Here is a 23,485-nt window from a genome sequence, read left to right as displayed (position 1 = left end):
TTCACTTGTTCCATTTCTCCCGGACATAAGTCATTTAAATTCCCAATAATTAAGAAAAGAATGAGCTCGATGAACTCATTGAGTAAATTTTCTCTCCCTTATTCCTGATTACAATTTCTCAATGGTTTAATTTACAGTTTCCGCACTTGGAGGCTATGAGCCTCTTTCGATCACTTGAAAAATGTGGAGGATAAGAAAATATGACACAAAACTTGAGTACGATTTAATAGTTTATTCATTACAAATAAAGAAGTACGCCATTAATACATCGATCTATGAATTTGGTCATTTGCAGAAGACGTAATACCGCATGCCATCTTCCTTCTATTTTCAGTACAAACTATAAAGTGTTTGATCGTGTGCGTAGTGCCGCGCGTTTTAAATGCACACTATATTAAAATCTGTAAAATATACATACACATTTACATACATGCCTATATATAATGCGCGCCGGCTATTAATGTTGTGAGACGAGTTCTCTTAACAATTATACAAATTAATACAAACGTACGTCTAAAGTCCACGAGATGGTGGATGGTGGTACGCGTGAGGAACATTTATCTTCTTTATGTGCGAGGTCACCGGTCGTCAAGACGATTCGTTCGAGCTTAATGATTTCGCCAATGACAATTGGGTCTCCCTTATTCTCGCGATTAAACGCGAAACAGGGACTACTTGTCATTCACAGCACAGCGCGAGCTTCATACAATGGCTGTGGATGTATTTTCATTTGCCGAAGTAAATATGTAAACACGTGTAAATTTACTCCGAAATGAGTAACAAATTGTCAGCTTTCATAGCTTAAATTAGATTGCAATAACAATCACGATGCAATTTTACATGAAATTTAATCGGTAGTTTGAAGAGAATTTATATATTAGTTATATACCGATATACTATTTATGTATCAGCCGCGACCGACAAGAAAAACTGTATTATTAATAACATTCTTTTTTATATCGGAAGCGGATAAACCGTGCGTTGACCGTTGTGTATTTTTACAGATAACGTAGAGATGACTACATGTTTAGAGGAGCGTTTTTATTTTTTACTATCTTTTGACTACCGGTTGCTTCGCACTTTTTCTTATAACTACACATCTTTTAATCACGTCACAACATATGTATAATGCTCTCTAACTAAAGAGTTTCCCAAGGCTGTCAACGAAATATCTGTAAAAATTATGGTATATATTTATTAAATATAATATACACACTTTTATATGTACAGGACTATCTATGACAGCGATAGGCCTTTGGGAGATCGCTATTTTTAATTTTCAACGGGAAAAGTATCTCTCTCTCTCGTTATGCGAAACTTTTCGACTTTTATTTCGTGGAGGAGAGGACGCCTCGGGAAAGAACCTCTGTTCTAACAGCACAAATGCCCGTTGTTTTATTTGAGAGTTTTTCTAAAGGATCGATATCATTTCAGATTGTGGCCCGAGTGTAATCTCAAGGAATTACATTCTAGAGTTTGGTCAGGAGATTCTTACGTTATACAGAATTAATCGTAGTCTCGGGATTACGTAGCTAAGCTTCCCGTTAATTACGTTAATTACATAGGCGCAGAAACGGAGTCGAAGTTACATCTAATGAAAGAGTACAATCTACGCGATAGAGAAAGTCATTTGGATGTATTACGGCGCTTGTAGGGAAACGCCTGAGATAAGCTAACGTGCTCGAAGAGTACTTTCGAAATCTCTCGGCGCTCGCTTTAACTATAAATATTTTCTTACTACAGACCCACACACTTCGCGGCCACTCAATTTATCGTGTCTCGAGATCTCGTTAATCCGAGATAGCACAACACAACATTCAAATCGGATGTTCGATTTTGATCTTTATTTTTTTCCAAATGTTCACGGACGTCATACAAATGTTTTAAGAACATACATTATTACATGTTTAGAATTCATTCATATTTGGATCATACGTTTTAAGACGTTTTAAAAACGTTTATTTGAACGTATGTTTGAAAAAAATTCTTAATTCTTATGTAAAATAATTATCAATTTTTTTACACGTGATAGAAATGATAGCAGTATGAGAAAAACATTTTTTTTTTAGAATTGACCTAGGTTTAAAATCTTCACAAGCTCACAAATTTCAGCTGTATCATCCCTCTGTTGCTTGGATAGAAAGAGATAAAGCGTAAACAAAAACGATAGAAGAAAACGCGTTTCTTAATCTTGAATAATAATATAAAATTATTAAAATCATCTGAGTTTTTAAAATAGAATCCCAAATTTTTTTATACATTTTGTAGTGAACATTGAAATGTCAAAACAATTATGACATGAGTTTTTTATCAATCGTTTGTTTTATTAATATGGTTATTTAATAATCAGAAATTGCTTTTAAAATGTATGTTGTACGTTTAAGAACTAAATAGACTAAAATTGGACTTATTTCGATTATTAAAAAATATAAAAAAGGTGTAGGTGAAATATTCGTTTTGCAACTTGAAATTAATTTGTTGGCAATACTTTACCTATACATATCCTTTAAAAATTTTTTAATGATTGAAACAGACCGTTTTGGTCCAATTTTGGTCCGTTTAGTACTTAAAATGAATATTTTTGTCTAGATGTCTAGAAAAGTAACAATTAAAAATGTTCTAAAGATGTTTAAGACTCTGATTTGGATGTTTTAAATACGTACGTCCACTGTGTACATTTTTAATACGTTTAAATACATTTTTTAAACGTCTATGTGCTGTCTGGGATTAACACAATTTGCATCACGGAAATATTTTGGTGAAAACAACATCTTTCACTATCAGGTACTTCACTCATAAAGAACGAGAAGCTATCGGTTATTTAGCTTAAGTCACATTAAAAGATAGCGTTTTTAAATCGCAGTCTGCATTAATTAGTCTTGTCTGACAAAACTTTGCTCAACTGTCAACTTTTTTTTCTTTTTCTTTTTAAACATTTGTCTCGATCGAGATGGAAAGAAAAAGTTGTGCAAAGCGTAATTAAAACTTTTAATGATATAATTAAAATTGTTCAGAGATTGCCCGGCGTTACGAGAGAACAGGTCGGGATACGCGTCTTCGTGGAAAACGTATATACGTTCGACGGAAATACATGGTACCTGGAACCATCGTCAGCTGCAGGAGACGGCCCAATAACACGAAGTGCTGTCGAAGTATCGATTGAAACAGGAAGGCGTGTCGGCGAACGATCTCTGAAGGAGTTAAGCGATTTTCTCTGGTTGGAAAGGAAGCGGGAAACAAACGCGGGATTGAAACTTCCCAGAGCCGCGGCAACGCGCGTCGAAATATAAATGGATTTCGAAGTTACGGTAGATGGCAAAGTTAATTACGGCGAACGACGTTGGTGGGGGATTTAGATCCAGGCTCCGGAATTTATTCCAGTACGACATCATTTAAATCGATCGCCCGCTAATGATAGCAGAATTGTATTAGAGCTGCATTAAAACCGAGAGAAAAACATAAGGATCTCTTTAATAATCGTTAACGGGACCTAATGCTCCGCGAGCATCTAATTTACGACGTGATAAAGGATCTAATTGCGTGATCCGCGAGAATGCTTGTAATTGTCGTCAATCACCGCCCCTACATTCGAAGAATTTTCTCCTCGGGAACACTTTGATGAGATACTTCCATTTGTCCTTTCAAGGTAAAGTGCCGGATGAGTAATGAAAACGATTCCGGTCCGATATCATTCGCACTCGTGACGAGAATAATCCGGACAATTATCCGAGAGGCGCCGGGAAGACGTGTGAAAAAAACGTCTCAATCTTTTAAACGACTTTTTTTTTCCTTCGCGCTACCTGAGTGAACGATTCGGATTAAAATCTTTGTGGGACTTGTTGAACATTAACGGATCTTGCGAGAGAGGGGTACGCATTTGCAGTTAAATGTACGAGGAAATAATCGAAAAACGTAAAATCTATTATTTGTCAATTTTTACACGCACTTAGTAAAAAATACGATATTCGCGAATTATTATTACTTGTAAGTCTTTCAAAAAATATTAATAAGCTATACTCGAAGTAAAGATGGACAAAAATTGAGGAGCATGCGAACAGAAGTGTCTCCTATGCGAAGTAGAAAGATAACGCTTTAATTATCAAAAAATATAATAGCGTTATTAAAAGTGAGGATTACGTAACTTTCTTTTATCGGGCTCTCTTTGATTTTATTCCATTTAACGATTCGCAATTATTTTAATTCAAACGTAAGAAACGGACATCTTCACAGTCGAGTTACATTAAAAATCAGTTTCTTTCGCCTTTCAAATAAAAAAAAAAGAAGGATATAAACGTTTCTCTGGAAGTAAAGGTTGTCATCATTAATTTTACTTTATCTGTATTTGTCGAGCAGCCGGGTCGCCTCCATCTAGTAGATAATTGCCATTTACTTTGTCTGTAACAGTGCACTTTAACTGGATAGTTAAAGTGCACTGCACATCAGGCATCCCGTTGCGTTGCCTTTTAGAAACGTTTTAACACCGGAAAGCTCTTTCGAGGACACGTGCAGGCGCGAATGAGAATAATGGTCCATTGGCCGTACCCTCGCACGTACACACCACCCGTCGCTCTACCGTCTAGACACGAATGCTCGGGTGCGTTTATAGAAGAAAGTCACAATTTGTCGAACGTCGGAGACGCTACTTATAGCCTACGTCATAGTTACCGTTGATAGTCACCGATAGTCGCACACTACAAATTCATGCTACTACCCGTTCCTGATTTTAGATAGGAGCACTCGTAGCCTTTGAGGCAACGTTAGTCCTCCCTTTCTTTAGTGCGAAAGTTACTTTCTTCTCTCTCTCTCTCCCTCTTTCGGGAAATACACCCTGGTAATAACTCCATGGAAACGCGTCCCGCGAACGAGATACTGAATGTGTTCCCAAGGAGAGTATTACGCCGATGGTAAAACTTTATGCTCGCGAGGAAATTTGAAATCGATTTTCCCCATAGACGAACCAGCCGCTTTTAAGTTTTAACAATGCGCGCGCGCGCGCGACGTTATTTTCCCTTTCTGCTTTTTCATTTTAACCGATTCATCCGTCCGCGAGTTTCAATATAGAGAATTCCTTTAATCCTTTCAATCTCCCTCCATCTTTTTTTTTCTTTTTTTTTTAGGTGACTTCTTTTCAGTGGGAAGGCAGAGTCGCACAGATTTTGATCATAATCTTCGGATTTTCCTGATTGAGAAATCCGTTCTCGTAATGGAATGTAGCCACGGTATATACGTTAATGCGGGGAAAACGACGAGTTCTGCTTTTTTTTACCATCCCTATTCCGTTGGATATTTTCATGCGGCTCCTATCCGCCGAGGGTTTTTTTTCCCGCGTGAGGAGAGGAAAGTGCGAGAGAGTTCAGACGGTGATGTAGTAAGCCCGCGGTTTACCCCGTGACGTGGTCGGACTGAAAAGGATTCCTGGTGTCGTCGGGCTAAATGACCAGGACGCCCACGAGGGCGGCGGGAACATACGTCATGACGTGTAGTATCCCTCGTGCCGCTTGCGACACTTTTCACGGGCGATGTAGCAGAGCGCGATGGTGATCAGGATGGCTATGGTGATCCCCATGCCTATGCTGATCCAGATGATCTCCTCATTTATGCCGCTGTAGCCCTTTCCTGAAACGAGGCCGGATTTATCTCGCGCTCTTCCGCCTACTGTATGTATCTGTTACATTTGAATATCAAATGGCATTCCTTCCCCGCGAGCGGGGAAACTTTTATACCAGCCGTTTTGCATATATTACGTTATATACGCGCGAAATTTTGTGCGATTTAGTAGAAAACGAATTGCGATATACGGTGTACGTGTTATCATTCGGAGAAAAAAAATTGTATCGGCAATGTTAAAGAATGTCGATAGCATTTCGATTATGGCGTGAAAACACATATACATATTTATAATCAAGATTTAAAGGACTTGTAAATTTGATCGATAGGCTTGAAAGTATAATTTGTAAAAGCTTAATTTACTCCTGGAATTAATTGTTTTCGATTTCCAATTTCCTTTGAAATAAGCCTTGTGTGTTTTAATCTTTACATTTTTTTGAAGTTTTTACAAATATATCTTTAAAATGTATGAATTCATACAAGTTGTGTGAGAAATCAGATACAATTTTTTTTCTCATAATCATGTTCTATATTTGAGTTAAATCCACCTTATTATTATATATCTTTATGGTTCGCCGCTGAAAAACCTAATTTTCCGCTTGTCATGGCAAATACATTTGCTTTGTGTTGAAATAAGTTCGTGGAAGATCGATTTAAGAAGATTTATGCAAAGTACAGTATAAGCCGCAGGATATCCCACAATATTTATGTTGTAATTAATTGTAGAGGAAGGTTGTCAATATGTATATAACCGTAACTCTTCTGAAAGCATCTTTTAATTTTTTGGAAATTAAACATTATATTTTCTTAATAAAAACACAATCTGATTAGATAATTAATAAATAAAAATTCATAATTTATACGTCCATGAGTTTTTTCTATATAAAGTCTATTAAAAACAAATTCCTTTTAATTTAATCTTCATAAAGTTGCACAACATATTGCGGAACCGCACAAGATATTTATGTAATCGACAAAAAATGTTTCACATCAAAGTGAAAGATTTCTAAGGAAGCTTTATATACATTAACTTGTAAATATACAAATAACTCGTGTTAAATGAGAAGAAAAGGTAAAAACTTATTATACCAGTTTTGAAGCCCAATTTTTCAGATGTTTATTTTTAATTATGAAAACTATTATAAAATATGAAACATTATTATGAAATTGCTATACCACAAACGACACTTTTTAGTTTATATTTATGTTTTCAAAGTTTTCTTTTTAATTCTTGTTTAAGAAATATATTTGAAACAAAGACTGTCAGTATTGACAAACTTCCTTTATATAAAAAAAAGGAAATTAAATAAAAAAATACTAATATAAAAATGTCAAAGTCACGATAGTTATTGAGTTATAAAATGATAGAAATTGTCACGTAACATTGCATAAAATTGACCTGTTTATTTCAAATAGAAATACATACGGTATTTATTATTAATTTTCACAACTGAAATTATACCGAATTTCATCGGTTAATTGATTTTTGTAATGTTAATTTCTTATGCTCGTTTTGCATGCTCTATATAATTCGCATCAAAATTCACGCCCGAAATGTATTTATATACTGTGTATATATTGATTATGTATGTACATGTATTTCTTTACGTATTTTGTATGTACATACCTACATAGGGACGTTTATTCTGATTTTAATGCATTTTGCATATTTTATAGGGCACATAGAATTATAAATAAAATCTCGTCATGAATTATACATCATCTGAAGTGAGTTTTATACGCAGATCCTACGTACAATACAGCAATTTACTGCTATTGACAGATTGATTGTTGATAGTTAATTTAACTGTCGCGTGCAAAATTATTAAATTCTTGCACACTAACGAAGATTTTCAATCAACAATCAACTATTCAGACGATGCTAACGAGTCTACGCAAAATGATGGATAATGATTTGCATATGTTGAATTATCTAATTTAAAATGCAGGAAAAAAAAATTTAGTATATAATTATTTTATGAAGCGTTCAACATTATTTGTATTTTTCAAAGTAAAATAAAGTAAAGCCGTTACCATTTTATTTATTTTTTAAGTAACGGATCCTTTCTAAAAAAGGGCATGGCATCGGAGAGACGGGGATAGACGGGGAGAGACGGGGAGAGACGGGGAGAGACGGAGAGAAATGGGGAGAGACCGGGAGAGACGGAGAGAGAGAGAGAGAGGGGGGGGGAGAGAAGTGCGTGCATCCGTGCGTGTGTACACTGTGGAGTATTTTATTCAAACGAAAGATTTTCGAAAGTTAGTATTCTTTATTGATTATTTTTTATTTGGCTATTTTTTAAATTTATTAATTTCTATATGTGCACGCGTACGTGTGCATGCATATGTCACACTATTTTATAACTAGCAATAATAGTTAATTAATTAATGTATATAAAGTTTCAAAAAATGTTGATCTTATTTTATATAGAAAGATACATGTAATGTCAAAGTATTTAATAATTTATTAACAATTGTAACTTTTTTTTGTACATTGTGAAGTATCTTACTCGAACAAAAGATTTTCGAAAGTTAGTTTTCTGTACTGATTTTTGCAAAAGATGTTGATCTCATTTTAAAGGTACACATATAATGTCAAAGTATTTAATAATTTATTAACAATTGTAATTTTGTTTTTCAAACTATGTCGTCAATTTCTAATTAAAGAAAAAAAAAACAAGAAGAAGAAGAGTCAGAGCTGATAACATTTCGTTATATTTCAGTGTCAATATCATATTACTTTAAAGAAGATTTATGTATATTGTGTATGTATTTCTTTTTTCCTTTTTTTATGTGTATAATATTTTTAAAGAAGAAAGAAAATTAGATAATAAATTAATGTATGTAAGTATGCTTTCTCTCTCTCTCTCTCTCTCTCTATTTCTTTTTCCTTTCTTTTTGTATATAATTATTTATTTATATAATTATTATTGCAATTGTTATTTTTAAAAAGTAAAAAACTAAATAGCGCGCGCGTAGCGCGCGCCTGTTGTTCTAGTTGGTAATAAAATTCGTGCAGAAGGTCATTTGGATTTAATTTCAGAGCTAAAACTTTTTGTTAACTCGAGAATAAAAGAATGAATAAAAAAACCCTGCAGTTTTTTAAATTTCAATAATCTTTAGTTGACATTGTAGAACCAAATCGCCATTGAATATAAAATCTGTGCAGTATAATTTTTAATATAATTTATAATCTTTTAACATGGATTTTTGAATTCCACCTCTTAAAACGGCAAGAAATCAACAAGTGGATAGTACAATTTATTTTTCAAAAATATAAAAATAAAAGGTAAAAGACAAAACATCAAATAGCGCGTGCCAAGCGCGCGGCTGTTGTGCATCCAGTGTTAAAAAAAGCCCGGATTGTCGGTATTTGCGAGACATTGTCGACAATTGGGCCATTTATCCTATTTTCGATAACGACCTCGGATTTGTTTACGCGCGCGGAATGGCGCGCGCGTCGCGCGGGATCGTCGCGCGTTATCATTCGCCGGCGATTTGCGAGCGGGCAGCAGCGTCGCTACCGTCGCCGTTTTGTCTCTCTGGAAACGCGAGTATGGGACTACGTAACGGACAAAGGTTCGAAAACGCGATTGCTCCCCCGTGGATATACCTAATCAGCATCGATCGTGTAATCGCGTTTGACTCCTGAGATTAAAGACTCCGGCTCGTTTGGCCATTCGGAGCGAGAGAGTAATTGAACGAGAACGAAGATAGAATAATTCTAGTAATTTTCACGATGACGTTTCGGATTGCGTACCGGCGTACGTCGGATTTTGCGTCGCTCCAAGTTTAATTTGTACTTCTCGCTCGGGGCGTGAGAGCGTGAATAAGAGAATCGAATGTTCTCGCGCGATACTATTGTCATACATATGCGGTGCTTCAATTGGCCTATTGGGAATTGTGTATTTCGTAAACTCGTGCGATGGGAACGTATGTATGTGTATACACACACACACACACACGCACACACACGCACGGGCAGGAATGCTTGCGGGCCATTTGCAAGTTAGCTGCAGCGTTTCGACTTCTATACGTTATGCAGTATAGAAATACCGGTACGCTGCTAACTTCAGACGACCAAGTATTCCTGTCCGCGCGTGTTGTGTACTTCGCGCACGAGAGAGCTGTCGAATTTCATTTGTATACTGCCGATCAAGTGCGATCACGCGCCGCACTTGTTATTCGAGGCGCGGAGAGTGTACGAAAGTGCAATTGGGGAGCGGCAGGTGTAGAGCGTCGGTGTAGTGGCCGCGGTCGGTGCCCCGTTGACCGCGCGATCCTCGAATTCGATTTGCCGTTTGGGACACGCCATTACGTTAATTCGCGAGAGCACGCGGATGTCCGGAGTATTATCGTTCTCTTCTCCCATTATCTCATTCTTCTTCTCACCAACGAAATGCGAGAACAGATCAGGTCGCGTTACGCAGTGTCGGGAGTGTCGTGTAAAATCGCGCGATATTATCGCAAATTGTGCAGTGGAATATGAGAGGAGGAGGGGGCCTGAGAGGAGGAGGGGGCCTGGGAGGTGTCGGGCAACAGCGGAGCGACCCACAGGGTAATTTATCATATTTATCTTTTATGTTATATTTTTATACATATTTATACGAAATTAATATTAATACGTTATAATCTGTTTTAACGGAATTAATTGTTTCTTCTGTCACTCGAAAATTATGAGGTTTTCGGAGTTACAATTCTTAACAATTTATAAATGATAATTTTTATATATAATATTTTAAATTAGAATATATAGATTAATAAATTGAATAATAAAAAAAAATTAAATTAGAATAGAATATAATTTAATATTCATTTAAAGCATGAATAAAAATTCACAGAGTAATTGTATTTTGAAATATTAATTATTTTCTCAGCTTTTTATAATTTGGATATATTTGTATTTTACAGATTTACTTACGTACTACGACTCCGCTGTTGCACATCACTATCGGTGAGTGTTGGATAATATATTTTTTTACTTTAAACTGAGACAATGGATATATGTAAAAGTTATATTAGATATGAGAATTTTATGTACTTACTATATATATATATATATATATATATATATGTAGTAAAAAATATCAAAAATAATTAAAGAATTTAGTCTTTTTTGTTCTAATTTAATATACAAACATTTGAATTAGAATACTTGAATAGAATTATTTGCAAAAAGAGTGAAATTTACTTGATATTTCTTATATCAAAACATGGAAAATTTTAATATGTGTAGATCATGTCAAATTTTAATTAATTTTATGTCATTTATGTTAAAATATTGTATTGAAATGATTTTTTATGTTATATTGAAATTCATTCCAATCCATTATAGAAATATAATAATGAGATATAAAAATTCATGAAGCCGTATGCTGCGAAAATGTAAAATATTCATTTCGCAATATTGATTTTGCGAAAAATTAATTATTTATTTTACATCTCACGTCATTATTTAAGAATTATTAAACGTGACATTTAATAATTAAACGTTGAATTTTGCACCTTACAATGGGAAGCTGAACGAAGTTTCTTTTGACTAATGGGTCTTCATTGATTTATGACCCCGTTACTTTTTTAACGTTTCTTAAATTAAAAAAAGTGTTACGAATTGTATTTAATGTAAGCTACAAATAGTACGTGATAAAAGTAAAGATTTAAAATACACAGCTTAACTTAACAAACTGAAACAATTTACTGCCAATTGATTGAATAGCAAACAACGCTCGAAAAATGGCCATTCGATTCCACTCGGTGATTGTGAGCAAACTGCAGATTTTCGTTATTGCCTAGAAGCCGCTTTTCACACTGCAAACTTAAACGGTTTTTGTTTCTGCGTAATTTAACGCTTGTTATTTGACTATCGCGCTTAAAAGCGTCGACCATTACGATAACGACGACGAATTTTTAAGTTTGTTGTCGACGAATTCAGTGGTTCGAACGGCGCTTAAAACTTTAAGTACATCTGGATTCGAGCTACGTGACTTTTATGCAATGAAACTGTGACTGCAGAATGAATAGGATTCCACAGGGCACTTTTATCTTTCCCATTTTTTAAAAACTTTTATTTTAATTCCGACAGAATAACGCGTCTTCTTTTTCGTTCTGAAAGCGCAAATATTCTACCCTTCTTTAAATTCTAAATATCACCGCAGAAATAGAATAAATAAAACTTAAAACTCAATGCTAACGGTTAATAAGCTAAGTTTTCTTTCGAAGCTTTTCCTCTCTGCAAGGAAATTTTCCTGGAATATAATAATCTTCGCTTTTCAGATACGAATGACGAAGTTAAAATAGATTATAATTTTTTTCAAGGCGAAAAATGATAAAAGTTAGAATAGTTTTTGACACGTTTTGATATTTAACGATGCGTTTATTTAAAAAAGAATAATAAAAGAATATTAGCAATTACGGAAATATGTATTTATAATATGTATTGAATAGTACAAACAATAGGCGTAATGTGAAACATCAATTCTTGTTCGAAGCTAATATAAATTTTACAAAAGAAATACATTTTCAATTTATATATATGTATATATATTATATAAAAAAAAAAACGTTCGAGATTATCTTTTAACTCTCAAACTATTATGATCTCGACATTTTCGTGTTAGCGAATTTTTACTTTTAATTTATCTATTGGAATATAATATTCTATTATTAGAATATTATTTGTTATTTGTGGGATATCCTGTCAAGCACGTTAAGAATCTTTTAATTTCGTAACTTTTCAATCTTAAAAACTTCTAATTAAAGTTTCTCATAAAAGTTTCTGGATGTAAGGAGATATCGTGCTTTTTTATTGTATATCAAAAATATCATATTTTTAACGTTAATAGTTTCGATCGACTGATATTTATATACTTGACATTTATATTTTGTAGAATTATTCGAAGGCAATCCGCGCTCCAATCTTCTTTGGGTTTCTGTCCTTGCGATGATCGATAAGTTATTTCGAACCGATATTCCACAACTTGGAGAAAATCCAATTGCGAGTGGATGCTGGAGAACGAGGCAACGCGACGTAGAGAATTTTATTTGAGTTATGAGAGGGACGGTCTCAAAACTGGCGATTGGCCGAGAGTCAACATTTTCGTAAATTTCCCCATTACGTCTGTTGGACATTAGCGCAATTCTAGTTCGCGTTATTGATTTCGCTAACAATTTTATATGCCGCTGCCAAAAGTTGTGTGCTTGATCATTTACGTCGGTACTCATTTCATGCAGTAGGGCGTTGTCTCGCGCACATTGTGTGACGTCATAGTGGCGTAATAAAATCAGAACTCAGTTTGCATTCAAATCTTGCATGTATTTAGTAAAGATAAATTTGAAACATTTAATGTAAGTAAAAAATAGCTTCTTACTTTTTCTCAATGTAATAATCGTGCAGAATGTATGACGTAGAATAATAATGTTTTGTATAACCAAAGCACATTAATAATCAATACAGCCAAGCTTAAAAAAGAGATAATATTTCTCGAACGACTAGTAATCATTTTAATAATGCAATTTAATTATGCAAAATATACAAAACATATATAATAATATAAAAACCATTTTAATTAATGTATTGTAATAGAAAATGGAGGTAATAACATTAGCACATATATTTCTTTTCTGTGAAAGGACTTTAATTCGTTGTCGGAAAAAGAAGAATTCGCTTTATTAAAACAAAAGATTTTTTTCCCGTAATATCGTGAACGTAAAACAAATACCGAGGTTATAAAAAATTATCCGTTAAGATAGAACGCAGCACGGTAATAATGCACGTAGGAAGAAAAGTCCTCTCGGTGATTCGTGTTACAGAATTACGCTATGATTGCCAACAATATATGCCACAATCATTACACCGAAGCAATTTTTGTAATTTGTTTACATCAATGTTATAATACGTGCAGAGTTGCAGAGAGAGAAGGTACGTTTCTTTAAAAAATGTAAAGTGTTACCGCCACCGTTTCTTTTTATAAAAATTATTCGTTACTATTCTTTTAAAGAAGAATTGTTAGATTTTTAAGAATTATTAAATTTAATATAAAACATGCTTGTTTTATATTATATTTTATAATTAAAATTTAAAACTCATTTATAACTAAAACTTCTAAATTAATATATGTATATATATATATATATATTAAAAATTTTTAGTTTTATAGAAAATAAAACTTATTGTCGCATTTTTAGTTTTAATATATTGATTATTAAACAATGTAATTTAAAATTTTTAATGTCTATATCTTACCTTAGTGTTACAAAAAAGTAACGGAAAGAGTATTAAATTATTACAAAAAAAGTAAAGGTAAACGGCGTTTTAAGCATAATATGTTACTCCACAGTCCAAAGAATGTGTGATGAATTCGTTGCAGCTCAACATCGAAAATTGCTTTGGTGCCACGATGTGGCCAATATATACCTAATAGAATGATATCCACATCCATATTACCATTGTAGTGAGAGCTATAGATCCCAACTTTACCCGCGACCCGTCCACCAACCGGCATGTTTGTATTTTTTCTTCACGGTTCGTCACCTGGAAAGGAAAATTCTCTTACTTTATTACACAGTCAGGACTTTTAAACTAAAAACTAATATTTCTTTTTTCCGTTCTAAATTTTTTAAATATTCTTTTATATTATTCTTTTTTATCATTTATCCGTTTTCTTCAACATTTCTCTGCCCTAAATCCTATCATATTTACAAGTGTAATATGATTTTCCATAGCATGCTGAACTGTCTCTCAGCTTGTTAAGTCAATTAAACTAAGATTATTATAATAAAATATTCTTTCTATTTTTAAATTTGAGCTCCATGTTATTTACAGTATTTAATTAAGTTTTATAAAATCTTATAAATTATAACGAAGATTAAAATCTTATAAATTGTCGAAGTTTAAGCCTTTTGTAAATTCTGCGCTCTATGCAATTAAAATGGAAATATCTTCTACGTTGAACATTATGATGTATTGCGTAGAAATTGCATTATATATTTATTGTACAATATTAGTACTATTACAAGTCTCTATTGGGATGCATGGGAGTATGGAAATGGCAGTAACTGCATTCATATAATATTCTAAAGCTCGAATTTTTATCGACAACAATATTGCAGTCGTTAAATATTCGTCGTGCACACTTCGGCGTCGTCGAGCTCCCATTTTGATGTAGGAAACGAGCGGAACTTACGGAGTGACAAATAGAGCGAGTGGCGGAAGATTTTCATGAGTCAGTTTTTTTCTTTTTTCGACGACGGATTTTTCCAACGGAAAAATTGCAATCTTCTTCCAATTGGCACACGCAACAATGATGCGATTTAAAGAGTAATTCTAGTTATATGTACTTATTTCGTATCGCGAGAGAAAAATTTACATTTCCACTAACTTCAGATCCAATTTTACAATTGTAAAAAATAAACATATAAAATGAAGGCTTAAAGTAATTGGTCGCAATCTTATTAAATAAATATTTTTCGGAGGCAACAAGAAATTATGTTATGTAAAAAAATTACCTAAAAATCAATTTATTTGCAGCACATTAAATGCAAATGCATGTATCTTTGACATTTTTCTTCGTAAAAATATTTTAGAAATATTTATGAAATTAAAGTTGAGTTGTTTGATTTAAAGTGTTTTACAAGCAAAATTCAAGAGAAGTGTAATAAATATTAGATATATTTTAAAGATCTTCTAAAGTTTCGAACAAATATCGTGTAAAAACAAGTATTATCTTTATGTACGCTATTTCTAATTAATCTATTGCATAAACTAATAATATGAGACGACTAATGTTATGAAAGAACACACAGAGAAACGATAAATTCTTGCAATTCTTGTTTTTTTCATTTATCACTCTTTTTTATCTATTGCTCGCCAACTGTTCATTATTTGTCTCCCATTCAAGAGTAAACTTATCGAAGAAGACGTGCATCTGCATAAATTACTTCTTGCCGTCATCTTTCCGCTGGCTGATGCCAGCACTCACAAAGACGTACGAAGAAATATAAATCAGGGACGGCAAGAGATTTCCGATCCCCTTGAATTTCCGTATGTGTCACTCCCTGAATTCGAGCTCCTAGCCGCGCAGCTGAGAGGATCCTTTTGCAAGTATCGCGGCCCTGGGGCGACGTCAGCATCGATCAAAGAATTTGCTTGTTAGCGGGCACACCGACAGAGGCGAATCGACTTGTGGGAGGAAGGAAGGGGATCGCCATCCTCTCGTGTTTCTCATGCGAAGGGGAGCATGAGGGATGTGTACCTTGGAGATTCGAAAGTCGGGCGCTTGACGCGCATCTCTTCAACTCCACCTAATCGCCAAACATTTTCTCCCTCGCGATTCGGCCAAGCTGGAAAGGCAATTTTTATATATGTTATAATGTTGCTTTATATAATATAACGTAAATGGTGGGTGTTTGGATCGTTCTCGAGCCGAAGCAGTGAGAATTATAGCAACAATGTTCAGACGGAAGCATAATTATTATTTTAGCATGTCTATTGTATATAATAAGGTCATTATTATGTCGCGCTGTTGCATTATATCATATTAATTAATTTACGTATATATAAATGTGTACATATTTGTAAATATGCTTTGTACTACGTACATTTGAAATGTAAAGATGTGTGCTTTGAATGATATATTACACATTAAATCTTTGTCGCGTAATATTGGAGAAAATAATTTACATAAAAGGTTTTTTTTTATCATATTAATGCGAAAGAGAGAAAGAGAACGACGAAACCTTGAACGTTGCTATATTTCTTACTTTTGTACGCGGTCAGAATTCGGAATTCGTACTGGGAATCTTTTTTTTTTTTTTCGATCGCGCTGAAATTCATCAAAGAATAAAGCGGAAGGTGTGATCAAGCGTACTAATGCAATCTCGTGTTCTTTCAAGCCGAACACTTCTTTAAGCTCGTCAAAAGCTGCTTCACGGAGCAAAAAGATTATTGTTGATGGCTCCTCGATTTGTGATCTCTAGCGAGCGGAGGTTCTGTAAACACTTAATCGCAGAAGCAGACTCTTTTTTTATTGCCAGCTGGTGGAAAGTTACGAGAATGAGATCTTGAAGATTTTTACTTTTTGCTTGCAGTAACGTCGAGAAATTTATAAAAGTGATATATATATATATATATATATATATACATATATATATAGTAATATAAAGAAAATAATCAAAGTTATTATTCTAATTATAATTACAAATGTTTTTGTGTAATTAAGAACAAAATACTCGCCGCTGAATCGTTTCAGAAATTATTTTTCTTAACAACCGGTAAAAATATTCTCATAAATATGCAGTGCATAATAAAAGAGTTCCTTCGGAATTGCAGACCTTCCTCGCGTGTTTCTCAAAGTTTTAACGAAGGAAACTTATACGGGCAATTGTCTATTTTTAATTCCTATAAATATCAACCCGAGCAGGTAATAAAGAGAAAGTAGTAACATTTTTTAATGTAATTACTTTCCACCCACGACGAACCTTTCGTGAATTCGAGCTTCCCGCGAATCAATTCTAAACTCGTTCAGAATCGGATACTTCTGACATTTGACTCGTGCACAGTCATCTGTGGCATTTCAGCTTCAAATTCTAGAATCCGCTTCGAAATGGCTGCGCCACTCCAGAATTCAAATTTCGGCGAATATATATCCTCGTCTTTTGCACGTCGCGTTAAACACGTTAACTTCGCGCTGGAAATCGGGCGACGTCGCGGCGCAATTATTCCCCGGGCGGTTCTTAATAACGCTCTTCTCGCTTGTGAGATCAACAAGTTAGTTTCGTTACACGTCGCGTACACGCGTCGCGCACTCTCGTGCTACGCGGCGAGTAGCTCTGGCCCTTTGTTTTGCGCAATTAAAACGAGTCGCGTCGGCATACGGGACCAGCATTCACATTGCTGTCCTCGACCAGAAGGGCAGGAAGCTTTTGTCCCGCGGAGCGCGTTTTGTACGCTATGACCACTACAACCACGTCGGACAAGCGGCTGATGCCGCCGCTGCTGCTGGGAGGCTGCGAGCTGCAATCGCTGCATCCGGCGCGCTTTGATGCGTCCCCAATTAGGCGCGATGACATTCGGCGTGCTCGCGGTTTATTAATTAACGACGGTGGCACTGTTTCCTGAAAAGGTGTGATGCGGATTTAGCGGCGCGGTCGGCCGCGACGAAATTGCGAGTGGTCTGTTGCGAAACGGGAATTGCATCGAGTGTGTGAATGTCGTTATCGCTTGACCGTACGTGAGAGTGACGTCGAGTTCGCACGATTGTCTTTGAATGTTACTAGTAGGGCCATTGAAACCGTGTTTGCAAACTGTCATGCAAGTTTAATTATCGAGAAAATCAGATATGTGCACTGATAGAAAAATATGTTTTATTTGTAACTAGAATTGCACAGTAAAGTAATTGTAGTTAGGAATATCATTTTTATAGTAATTATTACTATAATATTGGTAATAATAACTAATATTTATGGTAAATGCTTATAATGAACGTTGAATTTATATCATATTTATTTCTGCGATATCGCACGAAATATATAATTATAAAAATTAATTGATTTTAATAAAACAAACGCGTCACTCTTTGACATTTTTTAATTTTAACATTCATAATCTTGCAAACTCCGAACAAAATAATACTTCTTTGTTAAGAGATAATGAGATTCATGAAAGAAGAATAATTTTAAAAAAATATTATTATATATTCACAAGTCTTAATAGGATTTATCGGAGAAATATCTTTTGCTTGGAGTTCAACTGTGAATATTACTGATAGAGTCATTGCATAACGTTTGCATGATTATCGAGCAAGTAATTATCGAAAAAATTTGATGTGGATCTAGGTTACAGCGAGAAAGATCTGTGGATTATGTAATTTCATAAATTTTGTGGAAAAATTACGTTAAATTTACGTTACATTTATTTCTGCGCTATTGAATGAAATATTATGAAGAATAATTTTAAGAAAATGAAACGCGAGTCTTTTTGACGTTTTTAATACAATTTTAATTTATTAGCATTTTAATATATAATATTTTAAAATTATTTTTCTGCTTTCACAAGTCTCATTATCATTTATCGGAGAAGTATCTTTTGTTCGGGTTTAAGTTTGTACAATTGTCTGTGAATGTTACTGGTAGAGCCATCAAAATGCATAATTATAGAGCAAGTAATTATCGAAAACGTTAGGCATAGAGAAAGATCTGTAAATTATATCATTTCGGAGATTTGGAAAAAAAATTACGTTAAATTTGCGCCGCAATATTTCTGCGCCATTGTATGGAATATTATGAAGAAATAATTTTAATGGAATGAAACGCGAAACTCTTTAACATTGTTAAAATAATTTTAATATTAGCATAATTTTAATATATAATAATATTTAAAAAATTATTCTTTTCTCTGTCTTCACAAGTCTCAGCAGCATTTATCGAAGCAGCATCTCTTACTCCAAAAGCAATTTTAACTTTAATTATTATTGCGTTTAGTACGAAGTTAGTTATTGAAACAGCGACCACTCTAATTAGCAAAATTAGTGAAACTCCATTGCTCGGAACCACAAACCAGTTCCTGCGTCCGTGCGAATTTGTACGTCAATCTAGCTTATCGTGACAAGGCGATAAGAAACTATTTCCGATTCCGGGAAATGAAGCCATACAGTTTATTGCATATAAAATAGGTGAAATATTTTATTCAAAATTCATTGTTATATCGCAGCATTTGAAAACATGCTAATGATTGCGCAAAAACGAGGGGATCTTCTATTAAATTTTTTCGCGTACAAATTTTCTTTTCAAACATTCTTCACAAGCAGAAATACGATACATCTGCAAATGTTCGAGAAACATTATTGCTAAATTCAAATACCGCTCCAACAATGGACTCTTAATTGAAGCGAAGGGAGTTGTTTCTGAAGTTTAAACGGACTCGATTAATCCAAACAGCATTTCTCTCTGCACGTCAAAGCATTTGTTCCGGACTTATTTTGTATCTTGGCCACTATTATCAAAGGCTTCGGTAGCTAACGTTATTACCGCTGAGCTTTGCCACATTTATCCTTTGCAACCTTTGCCTCGCATATACGCAAAGCTTGCTGCACTATACGCGGGCGGAATTCAATTGTATTTCCAAAATGAATTTGCTCCATTTCATGGTGGTATTAGAATTAGAATCCATTTGAATGTAACGGGATTTCTGTACGGTTTCGATATGGGATTAACAATTGCCTTTCCCATTTCCTCGTCATCGTCGTGACATTCAATTACCGATATGTAAACGTTTAGGACGCAGTTAAATTTGCACGTTTATATTCAACTATGTCGCTTCTTTAAATTTTGAAAGTCGTGTATTTGAGGAGGAACGAGTTAGCGGCGTTACCATTATTTTTCAGGACAATTCGACACTTGTCTTATCCGTAATTATACGCCGGGCTCTCCAACGCTGTCGAGGCAGACATAAAGAGATGACGAGAGTCTTTGTTCCCGCCAAGACGCACGTCGTTAATGAGTGAACAGTGCGCGGTTGTCCCCGCGCGGCGCGACGAGAGTCGATGGGAAGCTTTTGTTTGCCGCTCGCTGCGTGTCTTGTTAATGCAATCGACAAAGCGCCGGGCGTTATTGTTCCTCTTGTCAACGTCATTGCCAATAATGAACCGCGCGCGACTCTTCGCTAATTCTATTAGCATCGTATCTGCCCCTGCGTGATTGACCGAGCGCGACGCTCCGCCGAAATTCCCGCGATTTTCGGTCGCGTTAATTCTTCAGCGAACGCTAACTCGTCGTTTATTCGTAAGAACTGGAGTTTATTTTATTTTTTGCAAAAATATTTGGTCAATATCTTTAGAAAAAGCAACGTAGAAAGTTATTTATTAGAAATTATTAAACGTACGTACACGAAAGTAACAATAACGAATGCGTAATAAAAGTTATTTTATAAAAAAATATTGTACGAGACGAGCAAGATAAAAAAATAGGATTTTGTAAACAAAATGTTTCAGGTTTTTTGTGTGTTTTATTTGAAATACGAGAGGAAATAAAAATAAAACGTATATAAAACATAATAAAATATTTCAAACCTTTTTGCCTGTTTATATCAATATATCTATTAGTCATGAAATTTTTTGGATTTTATGTTTTGAAAGTAGTATAGTATTGTTTTATATATATATATATATATATATAATATATATATATAGTTATTAAAATCTTAATTGCACATCTAACGATGTTTATTTTCGCTCTACGTTTATTGTGAATAAATAACAAAGCTGTTCGAATGAATAATAGAGTAAAGGTTATTTCCTGATATAGGAAATAGAATAATCAAGTGCATCCGTTACATTGCAATAGAATGTTCGATTTTATAAATTATTTAAACAATCTTTCAAAATTTGGTTTGTGGGTGCTCTGTTCGTTAAACTGTTTATTAATCCTTTCATAGATAGAAAATAAAAAAAAATTCATTATATAGTTTTTATTTCTCTCGTAATTAGGATCTGCACGTAAATATTGTATATACAAGTATTTATATTTTGCACATGCTAATATTTTATGATAATATAAGATAAGCGAGCGAAGAGTGCACCTCTGAATACAGTTGGGTTAATAAAGTTTAATTTCTCAGTAGATAACCAAGAATACAGTATGTACACGCGTATTATGATACACGCTTATAAATGACTCGGCGTGCAAGATCTGTAGATAGTGTATGTATTCAAATATGTATTATATATATAAATATTATAGTGTATGTAATCAAAGTATGTATTTGAACTTTTCTATTCAAATATAAATAAATAATTTTATATTTCTTTTGGCATCATAAATGCACGAGGTTTGCACAGTAGAACTATAATTATTTTGCAGTTAAACAAATAAAATTTAATGTCGACATGTACTTGGGGAAATGTTATTTTATTCGGAGTTGTGTTACGAACTTTAACATCTACATGGATCATATTGTTTATACGAATCTTTTTTATATAAGCAATGTAAATTATTATAAACTAAATAACAAAGACAGGAAAAAACTATATATATATATATATAACAATAAGTTATTAGATTATTAATATATAGAATTTAGTATTGATAAAATTAATGTATATAATATTTTTAAAAAACAATATAATTCTAATAAAACCTGATACTTTTATAATTAAAAAATTATTGTTTATATTGTGATAAAACACAGTTTACATTGCGTACACGTAATCTAAATTATTAATATTTTACGTGTAAATGCCAGAATATTGTTAATATCAAATATTTTAAATTTATGACGGGCATAAGAAGACTTGAAAATGTGCAACGCATAGGAAAATTGTTAAATTTTATTGGCTATGAGAATAAACGGCAATTATTAATATCTTTTTGTGGTTTTGGAGATAATCTTGTCTCGACAAGTGTTAAACTAAAATCCGTTGGAGTTATTAAATTGTCGTTATCAAATATTTAATTGTTATAACGCGATATAACAATTGGAAAATTTCCGCTTATACTTCGCAATTTTTACTTTTTTTCTCTTGAAGTGAATTAGCAATCTTTTTCTCGCTACTTTTATCTACGTTGGCCGAGGTCACACGAGATCTGATCTTGTAATAGTGGCGAGCTACGGTAATTGGAAAATTTCCGCTTATATCAACTTTCATACTTCTTTCAGAGTGAATTAGCAGTAATTCTCTCAATACTATCGACCACGTTGGACCATTAACGGGGACTACATATACCTACATATATTGATAAAAAAAACTTTTTCCAATAGGTACCCGTGTTTGCCGTATATGTATATGTATGTGCCACTTGCGTTGTATGCAGAAGCTTCAATAATTTGATTTATTTTTTTACGTGGTACTGTTCTGAAAGTTCATGTGTTGGTTTCGTATATGCGATACCGAGACCCCAAAGGTACCATGAAATTTCTCGTAAAAAAGTTCGATAAAAAGCTGTAATTTTGACTCGACTGAGAAATATTTTTGTGACCAGAATTCATATTTTTACGTGGTGCTAACATTTCTTTCAATTTCCTGTTTTGATTCATATGGATCGATTCGTTGATTCATTAGGACTTCTTTTGCAATCAAAAAATCAATATGTACATAAAAATGTATTCATATCTCGCTATATAAAGTGTAATGAAGTTTAATCTCGGGCCAAGATTACGCGATGAAATTGAAATGTCACAGGAAAATCTGATATATTTTGATATGAGTGAGCGAGCGAGCAGGAGAGCGAGTGACAGAGAGAAAGAAAGAGATAAAAAACAGTACTAATATTTTTCTAAATTTGTACAATAAATTTAATAAAATGTGGGCTAGTTTATAATAACATCGAATATCTAGAATAACGTAATTTTAAATGTATTTTATTTTAAATAAAATTTATTCCGAAATAGGTTAAAATATGAAATTAAATCAAGTTATTAAAGTTATTAAAATTACCAATATATGTATATCTCGTAAAATGACACCCTCTTATTTCTAAAAAATTAAACATTACACTTTATTAATAGTAATAGAAACATAATAGACGAACTTAAAGACGTAAAAACTCATAATTTACTTAGCCATGGCTTGTTTGTATATAAAATCGGCTAAAACAAATTATTCAAATGCGGAAATAGTATTCTTACATTTTTTTTTTGTAAACTACGTAGCTTAAACATTACTAATAATGCAGTTGATAATGCAGTTGATAAAAGTTAGATAATTTTACATGTTTTTTGTAGCGTTATAAAACGGTTTATATATAAAAAAATTTTTTTTCTTCTCTGGAGTTTTAAACATAAAATTTAGATGCAGTAAACTGGTACATCTGTCAATAAGACAGACTATAAAATAGTAAAAACCCTATAGCACAGAATAAAAGATACAGCATTAAAAAATTTATCTAC

General features: G+C 33.5%; 2 protein-coding genes across 4 annotated transcripts in view; one reads left to right on the top strand and one right to left on the bottom strand.

Moving 5' to 3' along the window:
* Window positions 1-212: 212 nt before the first annotated feature.
* LOC105831357 overlaps window positions 213-23,485 on the bottom strand; it is a 28,799-nt gene continuing 5,526 nt past the window's right edge. Inside the window, exons 2-4 of one of the 3 annotated variants that reach the window (XM_036289353.1) lie at window positions 15,858-15,945; window positions 14,051-14,137; window positions 213-5,616 (exon numbers count right to left, since the gene is read on the bottom strand). In XM_036289353.1, coding sequence (XP_036145246.1) covers window positions 5,471-5,616; window positions 14,051-14,108 — 204 coding nt within the window. In that variant the 5' untranslated portion in view covers window positions 14,109-14,137; window positions 15,858-15,945 and the 3' untranslated portion in view covers window positions 213-5,470. The other 2 variants (XM_036289355.1, XM_036289354.1) reach the window with 2 other exon arrangements.
* The window catches only part of LOC105831362 (glycine-rich protein DOT1), a 100,008-nt gene continuing 85,019 nt past the window's right edge, over window positions 8,497-23,485 (top strand). Inside the window, exons 1-2 of the mRNA XM_036289351.1 lie at window positions 8,497-10,165; window positions 10,519-10,561. The gene's annotated coding sequence lies outside the window, so the exon portion shown is untranslated. The remainder of the gene's footprint in view (window positions 10,166-10,518; window positions 10,562-23,485) is intronic.

Source organism: Monomorium pharaonis, chromosome 7 (assembly GCF_013373865.1).
Source record: "Monomorium pharaonis isolate MP-MQ-018 chromosome 7, ASM1337386v2, whole genome shotgun sequence".
Taxonomy (NCBI): domain Eukaryota; kingdom Metazoa; phylum Arthropoda; class Insecta; order Hymenoptera; family Formicidae; genus Monomorium; species Monomorium pharaonis.
This window is presented reverse-complemented; position numbering and strand designations above follow the sequence as displayed.